The sequence below is a fragment of the Microcaecilia unicolor genome, chromosome 4, assembly GCF_901765095.1.
Source record: "Microcaecilia unicolor chromosome 4, aMicUni1.1, whole genome shotgun sequence".
Classification (NCBI taxonomy): Eukaryota; Metazoa; Chordata; class Amphibia; order Gymnophiona; family Siphonopidae; genus Microcaecilia; species Microcaecilia unicolor.
Genome location: NC_044034.1, coordinates 77,364,578 through 77,388,272, shown reverse-complemented (window position 1 = coordinate 77,388,272; position 23,695 = coordinate 77,364,578). Strand labels below are relative to the sequence as shown.

The following is a 23,695-nucleotide window of genomic DNA, read 5'->3' as shown; positions in this document are numbered from 1 at the left end:
CAAGACCCTATCCAACCAAGGCCTTAACCCTTTCATCTATGCAGACGATGTCACAATATACATTCCTTACAAATCTAACTAACAGAAATCACCAACGAAATCAAGATCAGCTTGAACATCATGGACTTTTGGGCAAATGCATTTCAACTAAAACTCAACAAAGAAAAAACACACTGCCTCGTTGTCTCATCCCAACACAACGTAGAAAACCCCACAGTTATCAACACCCCAGTGTACACCCTCCTTATCTCCGACAGCCTGAAAATACTCGGCGTTACAATAGACCGCAACTTAACACTAGAGAGCCAAGTGACATCCACAACAAAGAAAATGTTCCACTCAATGTGGAAACTCAAGCGCGTGAAACAATTCTTCCCGAGGGAAACATTTCGCAACCTGATACAATCAATGGTACTAAGCCATGTAGACTACTGCAATGGAATTTATGTGGGATACAAAGAACAAACTTCAGACCGGTCAAAACACAGCATCTAGACTTATCTTCAGAAAAACGCAATTTGAAAGCGCAAAACTCCTCCGTGAAAAACTGCACTGGCTTCCAATCAAAGAACGAATTGCTTTCAAAATTTGCACTCTGGTTCACAAAATCATCTGTGGTGAAGCCCCGGGGTACATGACAGACTTGATCGACCTACCAACTAAAAACTCATCCGAATCACCGCGAATGTACCTAAATCTGCACTACCCAAGCTGCAAAGGACTCAAATACAAGTCAACCTACACATCCAGTTTTTCCTACATAAGTACACAACTGTGGAACACATTACCAAAAGCCTTGAAAACTACGTATGACCACCTACACTTCCGGAGAACACTAAAAACAAACCTGTTTAAAAAGGAATACCCTACCAATCCAACATAAATGCTAATCTCTGCCACACGAAAAAACTAAAATACGTAATGGACATAACACAACTCTTCCGCTGTGCGATTCCCTTATATGGCTATACAACATTAACTTTATCTTGCCACAACATCACTCTGTAGTTGTTTGAACTTTATCTTACCACAACATCATTTTGTATTTATTTACACCGGAGTCTGCAAACGCCTCTCTGGCACTATGTAAGCCACATTGAGCCTACAAATTGGTGGGAAAATGTGGGATACAAATGTAACAAATAAATAAATAAAATATTATACATCACCACCAACTCAGTTCAAATTTAAACAGATGTCAGCAGTAATGGCAGCAGGATTGCTGGACCTCAGGGAGGCCTTACCACAGGAATAAAGTCTGAGTGACTGACAATGCTCCAGGGTTCTCTTCACAAATCAGTGTCTGGTTTGAAAGGACGCTTTCTCCCTCTTCTGTCTACACGCTGGAAACTGCTCTCCTGACATACAAAGTAGCTGGTAGTCAGAGGAGTTGGAGCAGGTGGAGAACTCAGGAGGCGGCACACATTTAGATAATATAGTTAATGACGTCACCCACCTAGTGGCGTAGCAAGGGCGGGGCGGTGGGGGCGGTCCGCCCCGGGTGTCAACGGGTGGGGGGGTGCATCCGTCCAACCCCCCCCCCTGCGCAGCGCCTCCCCTCCGACACGGTCCCCATCCATCTGCAGCGCTGCTGTAAAAATCGCTTCGTTGACCCTTCCCTCACTCACTGTGTCCCGCCCTTGAGGAAATAGGAAGTTACGTTCAGAGGGCGGGACACAGTGAGTGAGGGAAGGGCCGACGAAGCGATTTTTACAGCAGCGCTGCAGATGGATGGAGTTCGTAGACAGGTGGGGACCGTATCGGGGTGGCGCTATGCCGGTGGGGGTCCACGCCAGTGTGGGTGTGTCGTGTTGGTCTGCACCCGGGGGGGGGGGGTGCAGCGGCAATCCGCCCCGGGTGGCAGCCGCCCCCGCTACGCCACTGCACCCACCAGTGTCTGGTTTAAAGGCCGCTTTCTCCCTCTTAGGTCTGCACGCTGGAAACTGCTCTCTCGATGTACAAAGGGGCTGGCAGATAGAGGAGATGGGGCAGATGGCGAACTCAGGAGGTAGCACACATTTAAATAATACAGTTAATGATGTCGCCCACCAGCATCTGCTTTGAATGGCCGCTTTCTAATCTTCTGCCTGTGTAGTCCTGTGGCAAAAGTTTTTGTGGGCTGACTAAACTAAAAACAGAACTTTCTGACCTGAAAGCAAAGTGCTACATTTGGCGGAAACCTCACTGAGCTGGCTGGTCACTGATATTCAGTGGCACTTAGGGCTCCTTTTACTAAGGTGCGCTAGCGGATTTATAAGTACATAAGTTTTGCCATACTGGGACTGACCGTAAATCCATCAAATCCAGTAACCTGTCTCCAATAGTGGCTAATCCAAGTCACAAGTACCTGGCAAGACCTCAGAACAGTAAAACAGATTTTATGATGCTTATCCAAGGAATAAGCAGTGCATTTTCCCAAGTCCATCCTAATAATGGCTTATGGACTTTTAGGAAATTAGCCAAACCTTTTTAAAACCCTGCTAAGCTAATTGCTTTTACCACATTCTCTGGCAACAAATTCCAGTGTTTAATTGTTCATTGAGTGAAGAACTATTTTCTCCGATTTATTTTAAATTTACTAATTAGCAGCTTCATTGAATGCACCTTAGTCCTAGCATTATTTGAAAGAGTAAACAAGCAATTCATATCTACCCATTCCACTCCACTCAGTTATTTTATAGACCTCTCTCATATCTACAGTAACATAGTAACATAGTAGATGACGGCAGAAAAAGACCTGCACGGTCCATCCAGTCTGCCCAACAAGATAAACTCACATGTGCTACTTTTTGTGTATACCTTACCTTGATTTGTACCTGTCGTTTTCCGGGCACAGACCATATAAGTCTGCCCAGCACTATCCCCACCTCCCAACCACCAGCCCCGCCTCCCACCACCGGTTCTGGCACAGACCGTATAAGTCTGCCCAGCACCATCCTCGCCTCCCGCCACCGGCTCTGCCACCCAATCTTGGCTAAGCTCCTTAGGATCCATTCCTTCTGAACAGGATTCCTTTATGTTTATCCCACGCATGTTTGAATTCCGTTACCGTTTTCGTTTCCACCACCTCCCACGGGAGAGCATTTCAAGCATCCACCACTCTCTCCATGAAAACCATTAACCATTAACTGGCTATATTCTGCAACTTAGCCAGCTAAGTGTGCACATTCAGTGCTAAACCGGCTAAGCTGAATGGTTAAGATAGGACAGTTAAATAGCAGGCCTATGTTTAACCGCTATTAACTTAACCGGCTAGCGCTGAACATTCACTTAGCCGGCTAAGTTGCCCCTCAGCCATCTCTTCTCCAAGCTGAAAAACCCTTGCCACTTTAGCCTTTCCTCATAGAGAAGTCATCCCATCTCTTTTATCATTTTCGTCACTCTTCTCTGTACCTTTTCTAATGCCACTATATCTTTTTTGAGATGCGGTGACCAGAATTGCACACAGTATTCAAGTACAGTCACACCATGGAGCAATACAAAGGTATTATAACATTCTCAATTTTGTTTTCCATTCCTTTCCTAATAAATCCTAACATTCCATTTGCTTTCTTAGCCGCCGCTGCACACTGAGCAGAGAGTTTCAACGTATGACATCTAGATCTTTTTTCTGGTCAACTCCTTTTGGATGTCCAGTCTCGTAAGGTCCTCTTGCTAAACTCTAAGATACCCATTATATTTCTATAGGCGTCTTAGCATTTAGAACACACGTGGAGGGGCATAATCAAACGAAAACATCTATCTCCATGGGCGTTTATCTCCGAGAACGGGTCCGTGAAGGGGCGGACCGAACCGTATTTTCGAAAAAAATAGACGTCCATGTTTTATTCGACAATTTGTGAGCTGGGCGTTTTTGTTTTTCAATGATAATGGAAAATGAAAGCGCCCAGCTCAAAAACGAATAAATCCAAGGCATTTGTTCGTGGGAGGGGCCAGGATTCGTAGTGCACTGGTCCCCCTCACATGCCAGGACACCAACCGGGCACCCCAGGGGGCACTTTTACAAAAACAAAAAAAAAGGTAAAAAAGCTCCCAGGTGCATAGCACCCTTCCCTTGTGTGTTGAGCCCCCCAAATCCCCCTCAAAACCCACTGCCCACAAGTCTACACCATTACTATAGCCCTAAGGGGTGAAGTGGGGCACCTACATGTGGGTACAGTGGGTTTGGGGGGTTGGATGACTAATAAGCATTAAGCAGCACAATTGTAACAGGTAGGGGGGGATGGGCCTGGGTCCACCTGCCTGAAGTCCACTGCACCCCCTAACAACTGCTCCAGTGACCTGCATACTGCTGCCAGGGAGGTGGGTATGACATTTGATGGTGAAAATAAAACGTTGTGAAACATGTTTTTTTTGTGGTGGGAGGGGTTAGTGACCACTGGGGGAGTCAGGGGAGGTCATCCCTGATTCCCTCTGGGGGTAATCTGGTCATTTACGGTACTTTTTGGGGCCTTATTCGTGAAAAAACAGGGTCCAGGAAAAGTGCCCTAAATTCTAGCTACAAACGCATACTTTTTTTCCATTATCGGAGAAAGGTGCCCATCTCTGTTCGGGTGATAACCATGCCCCAGTCCCGCCTTCACCACGCCTCCGACACGCCCCCGTCAACTTTGTACGCTTCCGCGATCGAGTGCAGTTGAAAACGTCCAAGTTCGGCTTTCGATTATACCGCGTTATTCGTTTTTGTGAGATAAACGTCCATCTCCCGATTTAGGTCGGAACTTGGGCGTTTTTCTCGTTCGATTATAAGCAGGTAAATCTGCTAGCCCACCTTAGTAAAACGGGCCTTTAACCGGGAAATGCCACCGAATATCTCCACCAACCAGCCATTCCGTAATCGGCTAGGCTAGAAGCAGTCCGAGGCTCGAGTTTGGGCACAGCCACAATGTAGTTGGCAGTGATAATCGGTCCGTTAACCAGTTAAGTAAGCACATCATTAGGACTGCAAAAAGGCTGCTCTAAATTTATGAGCTGAAGTAACTGGGCACCAATCTGAATATCGGCCCTCCAATCTTAGATTACAAATTACTAATAGCAGGTCTGTACTCTTGAGGGTGCACTCATTCTATAGTTTGTCTATTTCCCCTATTACATTCTTCCAGATTCACTGAGATTTGTTCCAATTTTTCCATAATCACCACCATTAAATACCATCCCTTATATCTTCCTCAATGAAGACCAAAGAAAAAAATTAATTTGGGGGCGGGGGTGGGGGGGTATTTTACTGGGATTCATTTACACTTGGTACTCCTTAACATCAAAACACGCTAAATACAAAAGCTGTGCGGCAATTATTGGGAGCATGCCCAGTGTATCCTCTGCAATTAATACACTGAAAATTACACTAGTGTAGAAAACTCTGGTTGAAGTTAGCATGGATGCACTTTGCCCCTACTACTGCCAACTGCTGAGTGGAGGAGTGGCCTAGTGGTTAGAGCACTGGTCTTGCAATCCAGAGGTGGCTGGTTCAAACCCCACTGCTGCTCCTTGTGATCTTGGGGCAAGTCACTTAACCCTGTGCACGCCGGTGGAATATGGGGGCCTCGGACTGCTGAGTGTGTGGTATTTTAATGTGGCCAGTGGGATGAGGAATGTGAATGATTGGTTCCGAGGTACAAGTGACTTTTTAGATACCACTGTAGAATTAGACCTTACCTCGGGGACCCACTTCAGCAATTATTTGCACTCGACTGAAGCGCCCATTCCACAGGCTTTACAGCAGTCCCTGATCATGGGAGCAGCGGTGGCGACCTGGAAACGGGTCTGCAGGATGCATCATTTCTCGGCAAAGGTTACCCCGTACCTACCCATCTGTGATAACGCAGCCTTTGAACTGGGCCGTATGTATGGGACGTTTAGGAGATGGAAAAAACGAGGCCTAGAGTATTTGCTTCAGGTGATGACCCGGGAGGGACGTATGAAAACATTTGCGGACTTGCAGAAAGAGTTTGGCCTCCTGGATGGAGATCGGTTTTATTATGAGCAATTAAAACATTATGTAGCATCACTGCCCTGGTTACATCTTGCAGAGGACGCGCAGGAGGAACTTGCGTTGGCTTTCTCTTTAGAGGCCCAGCAGAAAGTGCCACTCTCACATCACCACAGGCCAGAGCCGGATTACAAGACTTTATCTCAGCAGTGGACAGCAGACCTTTGAGCGGACAGTACGCCGGCACTGGTGCAATCTCATGTACTTTCGCTCAGGCGAGTGACTTGCCAGTCCACACATTGGGAATTACAGTATAAATTTGTTTTTCGACTGCACATACCCCCCGGAAAGCGTTCTATAAGGGCCTGTCGCCCTGGGGGGAGTGTCCGAAGTGTGGAACAGAGAGTGCCACCCTAGGGCACATGTTTTGGACATGCACAAAAATAGAAGGCGTTTGGAGGGTAATCATAGGCTATGTCAATGTAATATGGCACCAACGCTGGAATTATAACCCGGCTCTACTGTTTGGCCATCCTCAGATGAGGCGGCCTTTGGCGAAAGGATTTACAGCTTTCGTCTCACGAGCAGTGATAGTTGGCAAGCAAATTATCCTAGCGGAGTGGCTGTCGCCTAGCGCCCCCACCCTTCAGCAGTGGCGGGCGCGAATGTTGTTAATGATGCGGATAGAGAGAGTGGGGATTGTAGACTTTAAAACTCAGCTGGGGGAAAAATTCCAGCAACGGTGGGCACCTTTTTGGAATACTCTGACTCCATCAGCACGAAGTCATTTATTGAACTTATAAGTAATGAGATGTTATATAATAGGGGGCGGAAGAAGAGGGAAGGGGGAGTAGGAGAATGTGGGGGGGGGGGGGGAAGGGGGGGGGGGGGAAGGGGGGAGGGGGAACGAAAATTGAAAATTTACTTGTCACTAGAAATACCTTGTTTACTGTTACTTTGTTTGAATAAAAATGATTTAAACATTAAAAAAATAGTTTCATGGCTCCCTGCACTTCCATTGTTCAAGATTATGCGATATGCATCTTTATGTATGTAGACAACATCCAACTAGCTTTTCTTCGTGATCCTTAGAAACAAACAGCCATTCAAGCCTACATCTTTATATTCAGTCAATTGCCTAATGACTCTCTTCCCATCTTTTGCAATTAAACCTACAAAATATTTGGTTCTCACAGAAAAAAAATTACAATTTCTTTTAGTGTCAAATACAGCAGGCACCAAGGTCACGATCACAGATTTTGTATTTAGACTTCGTTTCATCCTCAACAGCTCACTGACTAGAAAGATTCTTTATTCCCTCAGAATGTTCCGGTTCTGTGAGATCTCAACTTGAAGATCAGTCAGTTTGAACTCTAATCTTCATAACTACCAAACTTGACAACTCACAATTCCTTACATAGAGATTTGACTTGTTCAAATATGGCTGTGAAACTTCCTTACCATGCCAGAAGACCTTATCACACAATCCCTTGTCTTAGAAAAGAGAACTGGTTTCTTATTGCTGCCAAGCGTCAAATGTGAACCTTCACACTCATTCTGCATGCTCTGTATTATAGTTTTCCTCTCTCTCTTGGAGCTCTTTTTATCCTTAGCCACCTTCCTGGTCCCTAAACATCCCTTACTGCTACCCTCCAAGACTAAACTTGAATCAACCACAAGCTGCTTTTGCCTACTTAGCTCCTACTGTTTGAAATACACTTCCTTTTGATCTCGGAAATGAAAATTGTTGTTAAATTCAAAGCCAGCATTAAAACCTGGCTCTTTCTCTTTAAATTTTAGATAAGGCATCAGTACTTTCTGGACTAATAGTGATGGCCTATCACTGTAGTTTCCCCAATGATGTATCCCCTTCCTATAGGATTGGAACTTTTACCTCCCTCCTCCCTTCATTGTACATTAGTTTTGTTTGCGCTGCGTACATCTAGTGGCGCTTTAGAAATGATAAGTAGTAATAGTAGTAGTAGTAGTAGTGATGCTGCCCATGTAGCACAAATGTGCCTATCCTAAATCCTTCTCAAACTGCCTTGATGTCTTTCCCATGACAGATGGTATATTAAATGCAATAAAATACAGATCAAAAACATGCTAGCGTCTTCACACAGCTCGGCACATATGGCTCTCATCTGATCCGAACTGCTAGCTAGTTCAGTGAACAAACGATGGCCAATTACAACAGAAGCTTCAGGTTTGGGTTTGGTGATCAAGCTTCAGTAAGTACTAATATAAAACTAGCAAATACGAGACTAGCAAACACACAGATTTGAAACAGTACAGAACTGAGCTCAAGTCACAGGTGCAAAGCTATAGAGCAAATCCTCTGACACACCTGGAATTTACTAATCTGCTCAATATGATCCTTTGACTATTAATCGCTGTGGTGATGCTCATACAAATGGAGGAAAAGCCTCAATAGGTCTTGGAGTCACTCCGTTGTTAACTGTTTTCAAGTTCTGTTAACTTTAAGAAGCCCCCTCACTCATCACTGGCATAAAAACCTCCAGCTGTTCTTAAACTTTAGTTTTACTATTTAACCAGACTTATAATATTAAATGGAAACAAACTAAAAGAAAATACAAATATGCAACAAGACAAGCCAAAAGGTCATATTACAAATCCAAAATAACGCCTGACTACAAAGACACGAAAAAACTATACCAACTCATGAACAAATTACTAGACACCACCGTGGTCACCACAACTAACACAAACACCCCATATGCAGATGCACTTGCCAAATACTTCAACGAAAAAATTGTAAATCTATGCAACACGCTACCTCAGAACATCACCAACATCGATAACTTCTTTGAGTGTATGGACCCAATCCCTGGCGAATACCCAGTGGACAGACTCTGGACAACCTTCGCTCCACTCACTGCTGAAACAGTCAACCAAGCGACTAATAGGTTCTCCAAGACTCACTGTAAATTGGACGTCTGCCCCAGATACCTATTAAAATCCGCTCCCCACCGCTTCATAGTAGACCACACATCTCACTTAAACTACAGGCTTCAACATGGTCTCTTCCCAAAGGAAAACGGCAACATCCTACTCACCCCAATACCAAAAGATACCAAGAAAAAAGACAGATGATATCACCAACTACCGACCAGTAGCATCAATTCCACTGGTAGTCAAACTGATGGAAAGCATGGTAACCAAACAACTTACTGACTACATAAACAAATTCACAAAGCTACACGAATCACAATCAGGATTCCGCTCCAACCACAGTACCGAAACAGTACTAATCACTCTCCTAGCCAAATTCAAACAACAAATAGCAACAGGCAAAAGCATACTTCTCCTACAATTCGACATGTCTAGTGCATTTGACATGGTAAACCACAATATATTACTAAGCATCCTAGAATACTTCGGGATTGGTGGAAGTATACTTAGCTGGATCAAGGGTTTTCTAACAACTAGAACATATCAAGTAAAATCAAACTCGAACATATCATCACCATGGAAAATAGACTGTGGAGTACCTCAAGGATCACCACTTTCACCGCTCCTTTTCAACCTAATGATGATCCCACTAGCCAAGTCCTTATCCAATCAAGGCCTTAACCCTTTCATATATGCATCCCTTACAGACATGACCTAACAGAAATCACCAAAGAAATCATACTCAGCTTGAACATCATGAACTCATGAGCAAATGCATTTCAACTAAAACTAAACACAGAAAGAACACACTGTCTAATTCTCTCATCCCAATATAACATGAACAAACCCACCAACATAACCACCCCAGACTACACCCTTCCTATCTAAGATAGCCTGAAAATTCTCTGAGTTAAAATCGACCGAAATCTCACACTAGAGAGCCAAGCGAAAGCTACAACAAAGAAAATGTTCCACTCTATGTGGAAACTCAAACAAGTGAAACCATTCCTCCAGAGGGAAATATTTCGCAACTTGGTACAATCAATGGTACTAGGCCACCTAGACTACTGCAATGGAATTTACACGGGATGCAAAGAACAAATCATAAAGGAACTCCAAACTGCCCAAAACACAGCAGCCAGACTCATATATGGAAAAACAAGATTCGAAAGTGAAAAACCCTTACGAGAAAAACTACACTGGCTCCCAATCAAAGAACGTATTGCGTTCAAAATCTGCACCCCCGTTCACAAAATCATCAATGCTGAAGCCCCAGGATACATGACAGACCTCATAGACCTCCCAATCAGAAACACATCAAGATCAACACAAACATACCTAAATCTCCACTACCCAAGCTGCAAAGGTCTCAAATACAAATCAACCTACGCATCCAGCTTCTCCTATATAAGCACACAACTATGGAATGCACTACCAAACGCCGTGAAAACATATGACCGCCTAAACTTCTGGAAACTACTAAAAACTCACCTGTTCAAAAAGGCATACCCGAATGACCCATCTTAAATGCCTCAACTCTGCAACACAACAAAACCAAAGCTCATACTGGACATAAATTAACTCTTTCTCCTTATGATTCCTAAATCTGTCTGTCACGCATGAACTTTACCACAACCTTACTCTGTACTTGTTCATACTGATATTGGCGATCACCTCTACGGTACTATGTAAGCCACATTGAGCCTGCAAATAGGTGGGAAAATGTGGGATACAAGTGTAACAAATAAATAAATAAAATAAAAATACATTTGAACTTATCTCTGCAGCTGCTCAGTCTCGTGTAACTGTCCACAGCCAACTTTGGCCAAGGTTTCGATTCCTGTTTCAGGGTTCGTGGCGTACTCGACTGTCTTCGCCTGCCCCTTGTCAGCAGCAATTTGAGACCAACGCTCAAGGTTAACAGAACTTGAAAACAGTTGACAACGGAGTGACCCCAAGACCTATTGAGGCTTTTCCTCCATTTGTATAAACATCACCTCAGCGATTAATAGTCAAAGGATCAGATTGAGCAGATTAGTTAGTACAAAATTTAGATCCTTTTCGGCTCTGTGTTTATATATAGAGTAACACCTGGAACGTAAACATTTCTGTGAAATGACTACAACTCAAAGCATGAACCTGCCTCTTCTTGGGTGATAAGGTTTGCTAGAGGACATGAATCGAAGTTGAAGGGGGGCTGACTACGGAATAATGTCAGGAAGTATTTTTTCACTGAGAGGGTGGTAGATACCTGGAATGCCCTCCCATAGGAGGTGATGGAGATGAAAACGATAATGGAATTCAAAAATGTGTGGGATAAACACAAAGGAATCCTACTTAAAGGAATGGGTCCAAGAAGCTTAGCAGAGATTAGGTGGCAACACCAGTTATTGGAAAGCAAAGTCAGCGCTGGACAGACCTCTACGGTCTGTGCCCTGATCATGGCTGGACAAATTCAGCTTCAGAAGTTGGAGAGGAAGGCAAGTTCTGGGCAGATTTCTATGGTCTGTGCCCTGATCATGGCTGAATAGATTTGGAAGGGTTGGAGTGGAGCTTTTCAGGGGCGTCAATGGCAACTTCTGAAGTTTTAGAACAAGGACCTTGCTGGGCAGACTTCTACAGTCTGTACCCTGAAAATGGTAAAGACAAATCAAGATCAGGTATACGTATGAAGTATCACATCATACCTTATGAAATGAGTTCAACTTGTTGGGCAGACTGGATAGACCGTACAGATCTTCGTCTGCCGTCATCTATTACTACTAATACTTATCATTTCTATAGCGCTACTAGATGTACGCAGCGCTGTACACTTGAACATGAAGAGACAGTCCCTGCTCGACAGAGCCTACAATCTAATTAGGACAGACAAACAGGACAAATATTATGTTACTATGGTTTACCTTTTGATAGACAAAGGTCTTAATTTTGCTGTGAAAAGAGAGGAGGGTTGAAAACAGACTACACCTTTTGAGATGCAAATCCAACCCAATGAAAAGCCTTCTTACCCTTTGACTATTTTTCTTATATAGACTCTAAGGGGTCAATATTCAAAATTATTTAACTGGGAAGGCAAGGCTCCTGCCTGGTTAAATTGCCTATATGGGGCTATCCACTGATATTCAGTGGATATATTCTATAAGGTCCACTTAACCTTATAGAGCTGCTGAATAACACTAATCACCAAAGCCGAAATCGGCTATTCAGTAGGAAGTCTGGGGATGGAGTCATGGTGGACTTGGCACTTAACTGAAAAGTGCTGATATTCGGTCCTTAACTAGTTAAGTTAGCTGCCCAAATAGAGGCACATAAATAGTGATCCTATCTTAGTCAGTTTAATTAAACAAGGCTGAATATCGGCACTTAACCAGTTAAGTGCTGGCCAGCCACACATACTCAGAAACTCAATGGCAGTGCCCACACAAAGCCCGGCACTGAATATATTCTACTACTACTATTACTAGTCATTTCTATAGCGTGCTGTACACATTACATGCAGGTACTTTCTCTGTCCCTAGAGGGCTCATAATCTAAGTTTTTGTACCTGCTGCAATGGAGAGTTAAGTGACTTCCCCAAGATCACAAGAAGCTGCAGTGGGAATTGAACCCTGGTCACCAGGATCAAAGCCTGCTGCAGTAACCATTAAGCAACACCAGCGGCAAAAAGAAATTGCTGCCCATCACTGGCTGAATAATTTACACCTAAAGTTTTAAAAGATGAGACCTTTAAATTGGTTAGTTTCCTCTTTCTGTATGGTTCTGTTTTTGATACTCATGTGCTCACTTCACTACCTCATTTGTTCTGTTTCTTTGTCTTGCCTGTGTTGACTAGATTGATAAGCTCCACAGATTAAGAACTGTCTCTTATGTTTACGCTGCATGCATCTGGTTTCTGTTATACAAATACCAAAATATGTGATGTGAAAATAAATAAAAAAGGTATCTGTAAAAACTTCTTACTTACCAACGGTTCTGCCATAATGATGCGAATCTTCCTCTCAGCCTGCGTGGTAAAGTTTGCAAACAGACTCTTCAGGATGTATTCTCCTGGTTTACTATCTGGGTCAATACTGATGGGTAACATGGTTGGAGGTCCCTTCTCTCTTTGCACACTGGAAACAGGTGGAACTGGAGGTTTGATATATCCGTTACCCACTGGAGATGCTAGAAACAACAACCACCAACATTCATTATTACATTTGGAAGTGTCTCAAAAGGATAAAATCATATTATTTGTTCACATTGGAGTCAGCAAACGCTTTTCTGGTACCATGTAAGCCACATTGGGCCTACAAATGGGTGGGAAAATGTGGGATACAAATGCAGCAAATAAATAAATACATTTCTCTGTGGTTAAAAACACAGGTCAGATTTTTAACCAGCATAATAATATTTCTGTGTCGCTGTTTATGTAGCGGCATCAAACACACATATAAACAGCAATTCTATAACTAGTTTCTGCAATTATGTGCCACTTGCGCATGTACATATAAAGAATGCCAGTATTTTCACAGGTTAATGGGGAATTCTATATATGGCGCTGAACATCAGGCACTTCTTCCATGCCAAAAAGTGTACTAATGGATGCAAGGTGCCAAAATGGGGCAGAAATGGCAGACCTGCGCAATAACATGTGCCCTTTTATAGAATAGAGCTTAAGTGTTTCTGAGCGGATCTGCAAAGGGGGTGCGACCATGGGAGAGGCATGGGCGGGGCAGGGGCATTCCTTTATAGCGCACACAGTGTTATGGAATAGTGCAGATCCTCGTCCAACTTGCGCACCAGGATCTATAAACGGTTTCAGTTGGTGTAACTCCTCGTGCTCAAAGTTGAGCGCGGACCCTGGCACTATGCATTATTATATAAAGGGCATCAATCCCCAAATACCCGTTATAGCATACCGTTGGACGCCAATTTTTTTCGGCACCATATTTTGAATGCCATTTACCTAACCCAGCTGTAAGCGGCAGCAAAGTAATGAAGTGCTATTCTATAAGGGTGGGTGTAAGCAGCATAGCATGTAGTGCAGGGAGCACTCAAATGCATGGTGCACTGGCAGGTCACTAGCTGGGCTGTCATTTATAACTTACCAGTTATTCTGCTGCATTTACATGGCTCCAGATACAACAGATCTAAGGCTAGTGTAACTGCAGTCACATATATGTAGGTGCCCACTGCCCCTCTCCCACACATCACAGCCCCCCCCCCCCCACCCACAAACTACAGCCACCTGCAAGTGGATTCTACCTTAAAGAGCCTTGGTGGTCCAGTGGCTTCTTCAGGAACAGGAAAAAATCCCACTCTTTCCTGCCCGCTGTTGCTACTGTGCCTGGAACTGGCGCCACCGTGTTTTCAAAATGGCTGCTAAAACTTTTCATGGTAGTCTCACGGGTCTTGGCAGTCTCGCAGGAAATCTCGGCAGCCATTTTTAAAACACGGCAGCAGTGGCATTCCTAGGGGGGCTGACACCAGGGGCGGATCGCCGATGTGCAGCGTCCCCCCTCGGTGCAGCGTGACCCCCCCCCCCCCGGTGAAAGGACACCCCCTCCCCTAGCGAAAGAACCCCCCCCCGGGTGCACACCGCTGGGAGGGTGCCGTGCGCCGGTCAGCTTCCTTCGTTTCCATGCTCCCTCTGCCCCGGAACAGGTTACTTCCTGTTCCGGGCAGAGGGAGCATGGAAACCAAGGAAGCTGACTGGCGCGCGGCACCCCCCCAGCGGCGTGCACCCGGGGTGGACTGCCCCCCTTGGTACACCACTGCACGGCAGCACCAGGCACGGGCAGAGCAGTGGCTGCGGACAGGAAAGAATGGGATTCTTTCTGGCCCCCATAGAGGCCACTAGACCACCATGGTCTTTCAAGGTAGGACCACCAGGGAGGACTGTAGTGTGCGGCAGTGGCGGGCAACCAGGCAGAGCCTCTGGGCCCCCTATTGTCTCTGGGCCTTCGGGCATTGCCTGGTTGCCCAAATGGTCAGTCCACCCCTGAACCAATGCTGGGTCACAGTGGTATTATGTAACAAGAATCTAGGCACCCAGATGCTGTTATAGAATCAACTCTTGCCATGCAACACTGGGGCAGCTGAAAGGGGGGCGCAGACTTATGGAATAAGCTCCACAGAGCAATAAATGTACCAGTACCATCCATTTAATTTAGGCCTGCTGTTCAGTAGGACTATACTAATAAGTTATCCAGATAATAACAGAGTATCACTACTACTTGGAAAAATGTTTGGCTTGCCCTTAGCCGGTCCCTTCTTAGACGGAGAGTATTGTCCATTGAGACATATTTTTAGCACAATACTATCCATGTAAATTTTTCTTTGTTACATTTGTACCCCGTGCTTTCCCATTCATGGCAGGCTCAATGTGGCTTACATGGGGCAATGGAGGGTTAAGTGACTTGCCCAGAGTCAGAAGGAGCTGCCTGTGCCTGAAGTGGGAATTGAACTCAGTTCCTCAGTTCCCCAAGACCAAAGTCCACCACCCTAACCACTAGGCCACTCCTCCACTCCACAAATTCTGTAGATAAACTGACAGTGAAGGTATATGTTCACAGATGCTGGAGGACATGTAACTTCGTTTATCAGGTGTCATTACCTTCTTGCTTATTCAAACGAATGAAACACCATGCACTTAATTTCATGTGAAGCAGTAATATACTAGGTCATCCTACTACAGTTTTTAAATATGAAACATGTATTTTAGAAAAACAAACAGGTACCTTGTTCTCTACCAATTCTCCCTCAGGTGAGGAAGAATTAGGGTCTCCACCTTAACCCATGTCAGTTCAAATGCAGATGCTGTCCTAGGCTTGCCCCATGGTATGTGGGGAGTTAGACAAATCATGACAGCCAGAACTAAGAAAATAAAAACTACAAGTTCATGCATGTCATGGGGGTAAACCAGGCCTGGACCAATCTGCTCAGGTGACCTCTGTATGAGTTAAAGAACCACTGCATTGATAACTCAGGGAACGAGCAGAAAGAGAAACAATCTTTTGGGCAGCCTCTATCCTGTGGATCCTCTATTCTACGTTTCAGTGTCTCTCTTTCTCTCTAAATAGTGGATGCCTGTTTTTGTTCCCTATGCTCCTGGTTGGTCATGGAGTGCTTTCACTACAAGCTGGTGAGACAGATTGGGACACAAAATAAGAAGGTAAATGGGAAGATGTAAGGAGTCGAAAGAAAAATTTAAGGACAGAGATACAGCAACAAGCAGGAGGAGGGTGACAAGGAAAAGGACAGATAGATAAAGAGGGAGAGGCACTGTAGATGGTACCAGAGAACATCTAAAATGTTAAATTTTCTGCACCAAAACAGAAAAAGCACACACAGGCCTTTGAGACTGGAACAGGTCTTTAGAAAGCAAAAACAGAGAAGAAACTTTTCAGATAAATATCGCTCGTATGTGGGCAGCAATAACAACTTTCTTAGCAATGCCTTTTTTGGTTTGGCAGCTTTCTCTGAGAAATGGCGGCTTTTGTGAGATCGGCATTGCTAAGAAAGTTGTTATTGCTGCCCACATACGAACAGATATTTATCTGAAAATTTTCTCTTCTGTTTTTGCTTTCTAAAGACCTGCCTGCAATATCCAAATAGAAGTTATGGACAATTTATTGACCCCTGACGCAGGTGGACTATCGCTGAAACATGGCCCGTGTCGGGTCCCATGAATAAAGCATTTTTCCCAGTCTTGAAGACTCATGTGTGCTTGTTTTATTTTGGTTTGGTTGGTGTACTCTTGATCACTTTTTCTCTTGTCTTAAATTTCTGCACCAACAAATCCAAGGCCCCAAACTACCGGTAATTTTGTTTTAGAATCAGCCTTGGATGGATTTTCTTTATCACTATCATTTTGCTAAACAGCACCCCTGAAATTTTTTTCACACACTGCCACGTGAAAATATTTGCTGCAAATTCTCTCTTTATGGATCTGTAAGACTCAACTTGTCAGACTAATGTTGTAATTGTTACAACAAATCAAAAGAATATTTAATAGAGACGTTGATGGCAATGCTTATAATATAAAAGTCAACCATAAAATCCTGTCATATGATGCTATATTCACAGTTTCAGTTTGAAAGTTAAGCAAGGCACTCATGGTGTGCAGTGATGGCTCACAGAAGTTAATGATTGCAGACAGTTAACTTCTGTTTTGCTTCAGTTGATTGCTGAGGCAGCTAGTGCAACATTCCTGAGAACCTAGGACTGCATTTGCACAGTATCACTAAGCACACAAATAGGATTGTGTTAGGGGGGGAAGGGGCAAGACGATATATGAATAAGACATCATGTTTCATTTATATTTATTTATTAGGATTTATTAACTACCTTTATGTCAAGGTGGTGTATAATAGATCCAGTTTAACATAAAGGGCTAAATTCTATATTTGGTACCTAAAAAACCGGCACTGAAAAATACATGCATAAGTGGTATTCTATAAACCTCGCCTAAAGTTCAGCATGGTTTATAGAATAACTGCTTAAGAGGAGAGTTGTGCATACATTTTGATGCAGCCATTTGCACCAACGAAACCATGGTGCAAATGCCCACACCTAAATTTATGCGCAAAGCACCCATATTCTGTAATTATTGTGTGTAACTCAAAACCACATCCCCATTCCACCCAAAACATCCATGACCCTCCCATTTCAATAGCCCCTTCTTTGGGCCGCACGTAAAGTTTAGGCGCAGATCCCACATCTAACTTCATGCGCGTTAGTCCCAATTATAGCTTAGTGCCAATAATTGCTTGTTAAAAAGCCAATTATTGGCACTATGACTCATTATTCTATTAAATTGCACGCGCAAATCGGGAACACACCTAAATTTGCATGTGCAATTTTTGTCAACCTTTACAGAATTGGGGGGAAAACTTCAAGACTGGGAAAAATGCTTTATTCATGGGACCCGACACGGGCCATGTTTCAGCGATAGTCCACCTGCGTCAGGGGTCAATAAATTGTCCATAACTTCTATTTGGATATTGCAGGCAGGTCTTTAGAAAGCAAAAACAGAAGAGAAAATTTTCAGATAAATATCTGTTCGTATGTGGGCAGCAATAACAACTTTCTTAGCAAGCCACGTAAGCATCTACGCGCGCCCAACGTGCGCCAAAATGGAGTTACCACCCGGCTGATCCCAAGTTTGATTCCTGGACCAGAACTATGTCCGAGTCAGCCAGGACTGGGGATGTTACACTGACTGGGACACATTATTCATTGCTTAACAGCAACACCTAGTGGCCAGACTCAGACACTACAGCTGCACATTCTGAAGGATCATAATTCTGCGATTCCTGCTCTAGCACATCGCTATGATGGTTGACTAAAAGCAGAGGAAGACAGATATTTATAGATGGGAAAATAGCCTGGGTGGTTGCAAATGAAGGCTTGTGTTATCAGTTCCCAGTCTCAGCTGAACTGGAAGAACAAAGGAAAAGGCAAAAATTACTAAACTAGAAAAGTTTAGAATTATCAAAGTATATGTGCAGTTTTACGGAACGTTAAAACTCAAAATTAAAATTTGCAGCTGTAATATTTAAATCTCTTTTATTCATTATTTATTCAAACACACATCCTTGATCCTTGTGCACCTCTCTCTTGATCCTGACTTTCTGTCTTGTTTAATAATGCTCACCAAGTATTACTGTCTACAACACTCTGTGTCAACTGGAAAGAGTGAGTCAAGGTTTACAATCATCAAATGAAAACCAAAGGCTAAGGTATTCTCTCTCAAAATAAGCCTCATATTAGCTTTAAAGATAGCACGAGTCAGTTTTAATGCCAGCATTACATTAAGCTTTAATGCCAAATCTGCCAAGCTAATAATATGCAGAACATGGGAGAATTACCATGGCCACGTTAGAGTTTGCATAGTAATAACACTACCATTCTCTATCACACTTTCCCATTTAGCACAGATAAACTTTCTTTTCCTCTCCTCCTCCTGTACTCTAGAAACATCCGCCCCATTTCAATCAGCAGCCTGCAGTTAAAAGAGGACCCCCTTGGGTCCAAGGCCAGCTCTTGGCCAGCAGGAAGTAGCTATTTCCTTCTTGTTAGTTACAGTGCCAAAATCTAATGATGCCACTTAAATTCTGTCCCACACGATAACAATAATGGACACATAAATAGCTCATGTTAATGCAATCTGAACATGATTTATTAGGTAATTTAGTATACCTCAGGTAATTAATCTATTATGCAAATACATAATTTTCTGTATAATTCAAGTGGACATTCATAATCACATAATCTGCATAATTTTCTTAGAACCTCCCCCCAGATACCTCCCTAGCTCCCCTGGACATCCTCTGATCCCTGACACCCCCAAACCCTAACACCCCACCCACCTCTAAAGGCAGAAGCGATGACCAATCACTCCTGCCTCTGGCACCATCTTTCAAAATGGTAGCATATGACTCCAAATAGTGTCTTCCAACATACTGGGCATTGTCTTACTTGGCAGACTGATCCTAGAGAGCAAGGTAACCCACGACTAGGGTTGGGGTGCTGCCATTTTGAAAGATGACAGCACCAGAAGCAGGAGACATTGAGCATCACTCCAACCTTTAAAAGTGGATGGAGGGTGAAAAGTCCAGTCAGGGTTGGGGAGGATGTCCAGTGGGGGGGGGGGGGGGTGCCAGGGAGGATGGAGGAGAGAAACTGGACTTGTTAGAATGAAGGGGAGGGGTAGAGATACTTGACTTCACTGGAGGGAAGGGAGAGAAAGCTACTGGACATCATAAGAGGGGGACATAATGTGCCAAGAGGGAAAGAGAGTGCTGGGAGAAGACAAATGAGAGTGTGTGCCTAGGGAGAAGGCGAAGAGAGAGAGCACCTGAGGAGAGGTAGATACACCAATAAATAATACAAAATTTCCAATTTCAACGTGAAGCAAATACTTCTTAAAATGAATGTGCTGGTTTAAGCTAGCTAACTGCAGCGTTTCAAAAACATAGTCCCGAAAACCTTGAAGCCGCTCTATTGCGAAACATTGGCCACCATCAGTGGAGCCATATTACCAGCAGAAAGAAGTTCACACAGATAAGTGTTTTTTTGTACATAAGAAACATTATTAGTCTTTGATAGACTCTACTGAACACTTGAGAAATATTTTGAAAGTTTTTTATTAACAAGACTAAGCACTGAACATTTAGAAGTATATATTAAGCTTGTTTGTTCTAGAGGGAGGTTTTTTTCAGTCGTCGAGGTAACTCTACCTGCTAAATCTGAAAGTGGTGCTATTGCTCCAGTTGGGTTCTGAGGCTTTTTCCTCCCTTTTACATTTTCTTAAGAATCTCTGGTGTATGGAGAAGCATTTAAAAAATATTTGCTTCACACTGAAATTAGAAATTGTGTATTATTAGTTTTTTATGTTCTATTGATTCCAATTGCTCTATAGTTTTGGACATGTAGAAGCACAACAGGGAATTAAACATTTTCGTATATAATTCCATGGGTTGTATATTAGCACCGCCCCCCCCCCCCCCAAAAAAAACAACTATTGAATGACATAAGATTATATTTTAGTAAAGTACCCTCATAGTTGAGTTGCTGTACCCTAACTGCACTAACATATGTTATTTGATGTAGGGCCCATTGAATAATGCATGTTAATTGTGAGTAAACAATCCATATGAAAAGGTAAAATAAATAGATAAAACTCAGACCATATGACCATAGTCCTTTCTCCAGAATTTTCCTCTGTGAACACAGAAGCATTTGTTTAGATGTCCACTTTTTCCTCGTTACTCTCCACATAGCGGGTCTTGACATCTTTCAGTCATACAAATTCATTTCTAGTCTTCCTCCTTTCAACTCTCTTCACATCCTTAGCCATTTTTGCTTCTGCCTTTGCTAGTCACATTTCCCTCTTCGCTTCTGTGTGTGAAATGCACACTTAGTTGAAAAGGTTACCTTTATGTAAAGAAAGTAAACAAAAGCAAGAGAAAAAGGAAGCCAATATGGTTCTCCAAACAAGTGGCTGAAATAACAAAGGTGGAATTCAAGAAATGCAGAAGCAACATGAGGAACATAGGAAAGGTTACACAGTAAAACTCAAAGAAGTCGAGAGGTAAGTATGGTAGGAAAAAAAGCACAGGCGGAAGAAAAAACGATTAAAGATGTACAGAGGAGAGGAGACTTTTTACAGCTAGGTTAGAGAAAGGAGGAAGCTAGAAATGGAATTGTAAGACTGACAGATGCAGAGGCCTGCTATGTGGAGAGTGATGAGGAAAACGTGAACGTCTAAACAAATACTTCTGTTCTATGTTCACAGAAGAAAATCCTGGAGAAAAGCTGCCGTCATCTGCCAAGGCACGAAATTCTCTGTAACCCTATTGCAGAACAACGAGCTAACCTTTTACTCCTCCTCAGACTTTGTGTTTTAAAGTCCCGATGTTGCGCTCAGCCTTCTTGTCTTCTGCACAGAATAGCTTCAATACCATGGTGTGTTGTGTGCTGACTACCTGAGGCTTTGTACGCCATTAGCTCATGTGCAAAACTCATTTCTATGTAAGGCACATACAAAATTGTGCACAAAAACCAAGCTAACATGTGTGCAAAGCCTAGCACACTTTGGGGCACTTTTACTAAGGTGCGTAGGCACCTACATGCATTCCAACGTGCGTCAATTTGGAACTACCACCAGGCTACCGTGAGCCCAAGGCGGTAATTCCATTTTTTTATGCACGTCTGATACGCACGTCCGAAAATGTTTTTTTATTTTCTACCGCGTGGCGCTAACCGGGTGGTAATCGGCAGTGTACGCACGCTGATAATTGCCACCCAGTTAATGCGTGAGACCTTACCACTAAGTCAATGGGTGGTGGTAAGGTCCCAGGCCCAAAATGGACGTGCGCCAATTTTTATTTTGCCACATGTCCGTTTTCGGCCAAAAAAAAGAAAAAAAGGTCTTTTTTGCAGGCGCGCTGAAAAATTGACCTGTGCACATCCAATGCACGTGTCTACAACAGCACAGGCCATTTTTTGGCACATTTTATTAGAAGGACCCCTTTGTTTTATTTTTTTTCTCTCTTTTATTACTTTTTCCTTTCTAGACTTACTAATGATTTATTGTAGTTCTTTTCCTACTTGATTTTAGTATTGTGAACTGCTTTGCTTGTACCCACCTGAAAGAGTATACTAAGAAACGAATGAACAAAGTTTATTGCATCAGCCCTACTGCCTGGCACTCTCTCCTGTACGTAACTCACCTAGACCTACCAATGAAAAGACCAGAATTACATCTTTTTAAAAAATAAATAAATAAGGAATGAACTGCTTACTCTACAAGCCTGGTCAGACTTGTATCATTTTGTACCTTTACAAAAAAACTGCTATCTCCTGCAGGTTCCAATAAAGTGGCCTTCCGGAATTTAAATCCTTATTGCTTGGTCACATTTTATAAATTTACGTAGCCAGGTGAAGCATCAAGTCAATAGTTAAATACTCATCTGGAAACTTCAATCACATTTCTTTGCATATATGACCTTAGCAGCAACTCGCTTCAGAAGGGCTAAGTTGCTCTGTCTCGATTCCCTTGCCACGTCATCATTGGTTGAAGCTGAGTTTTGAATGTAGTATGAGACGTGGCAAGGTGAACGTTTTGAGAATGAGTAGTGCAATAATCACTATGTTTTCTGTTTTAGAATTTAATTTTTATTTTTTGGTTTTCTTCTAGTGGACCGAACCCTGAAATAGCAATAACGCGAAACATGCCGCATGTCAACGAACGGTCCTACGAGTGATTCACATTTACAAAGTTAAATACATTTTAGTACATTAAAGCATGAGGTTGCATTTTAAGTTTCCTCTGGAATGTAAAGCACTTTTTAAAAATAACGGGTGGCCTCTGCAAGTTATCTCACTAATTCCGAGATTAAGGAGACTGAATTACTGAGAATGCAGAACACCTAGCCCAGAAGGTATCCCTTCTGGCACCATTATCTACAGACAATAGTGCAATAGCTAAGTAATGGAGAGAGAAGAACCACCTCCAGGGAGCATTTCAATGGCTCATTTCCTGGGGTCTGAAAGCTCTACCCTTTGACCCCCATGCCTCACAATGCACAGGATAAAAATTATTCAGTGACAGTATGAACAACTTCCTCAGCCCAAGCAAAACACTATTGTCATTCAAATAAATCTGACGCTGCATTTGAAATGTAAATCAATTTTTGGGACTATTAAGGTCCACATTTACCCCTCATCACTGCCTATAATACAGGACTGTTTTCACTCACATCAGTGCATGACAGTGTTATTTTATTCACCTCTGTATGATGCTTGCCATAATGGCAGTGATAGAAAACACCGAAAGTTTTATGGAAACTGAAGAGTCTGTGGGGGAGCTCGACACTTGCCCTGTCCTTTTATCCTCCTCTTTATTCCCTTTCCCTTAATTGTTCTGTCTGTCTACCTGTCTTATCTAGATTGTAAGCTCTTTGAGCAGAGACTGTCTTGTTTGTGTATGGTGTACAGCACTGCGTATGCCTTGTAGCGCTATAGAAATGATAAGTAGTAGTAGTAAATATGAGACGGCAAGGACCTTGGTTAGATATGTCCCTTTAACTGCCACATCCCAAGGGAGGTTAGAGAAACAGCAGGTGGCATCAGAAACATCTCCTCTAGACAAAGGCAATATTCAGTCCCAGCTGGTCTAGAGAATTCAGTACTTACAGTTTCAAAGTCATTGTGATGCAGAACAATACACACATTTTTCCTGAAAAAGGACTACAGTGCGACCCTGTAACAAAGTGTGTGCTAGCATGTGATTTCAAAAACAACCGTATTACATTCAGTAATAAAAGAAAAACTCATTCAGGGAGCAGTGACGTCACCATAAGA

At 43.1% G+C, this 23,695-nt stretch overlaps 1 protein-coding gene across 1 annotated transcript in view; it reads right to left on the bottom strand.

Moving 5' to 3' along the window:
* FRY (FRY microtubule binding protein) overlaps window positions 1-23,695 on the bottom strand; it is a 449,190-nt gene that overhangs the window by 379,130 nt on the left and 46,365 nt on the right. The window contains 1 exon segment of the mRNA XM_030200365.1: window positions 12,807-13,006. Within this exon segment, the coding sequence (XP_030056225.1) occupies window positions 12,807-13,006 (200 nt within the window).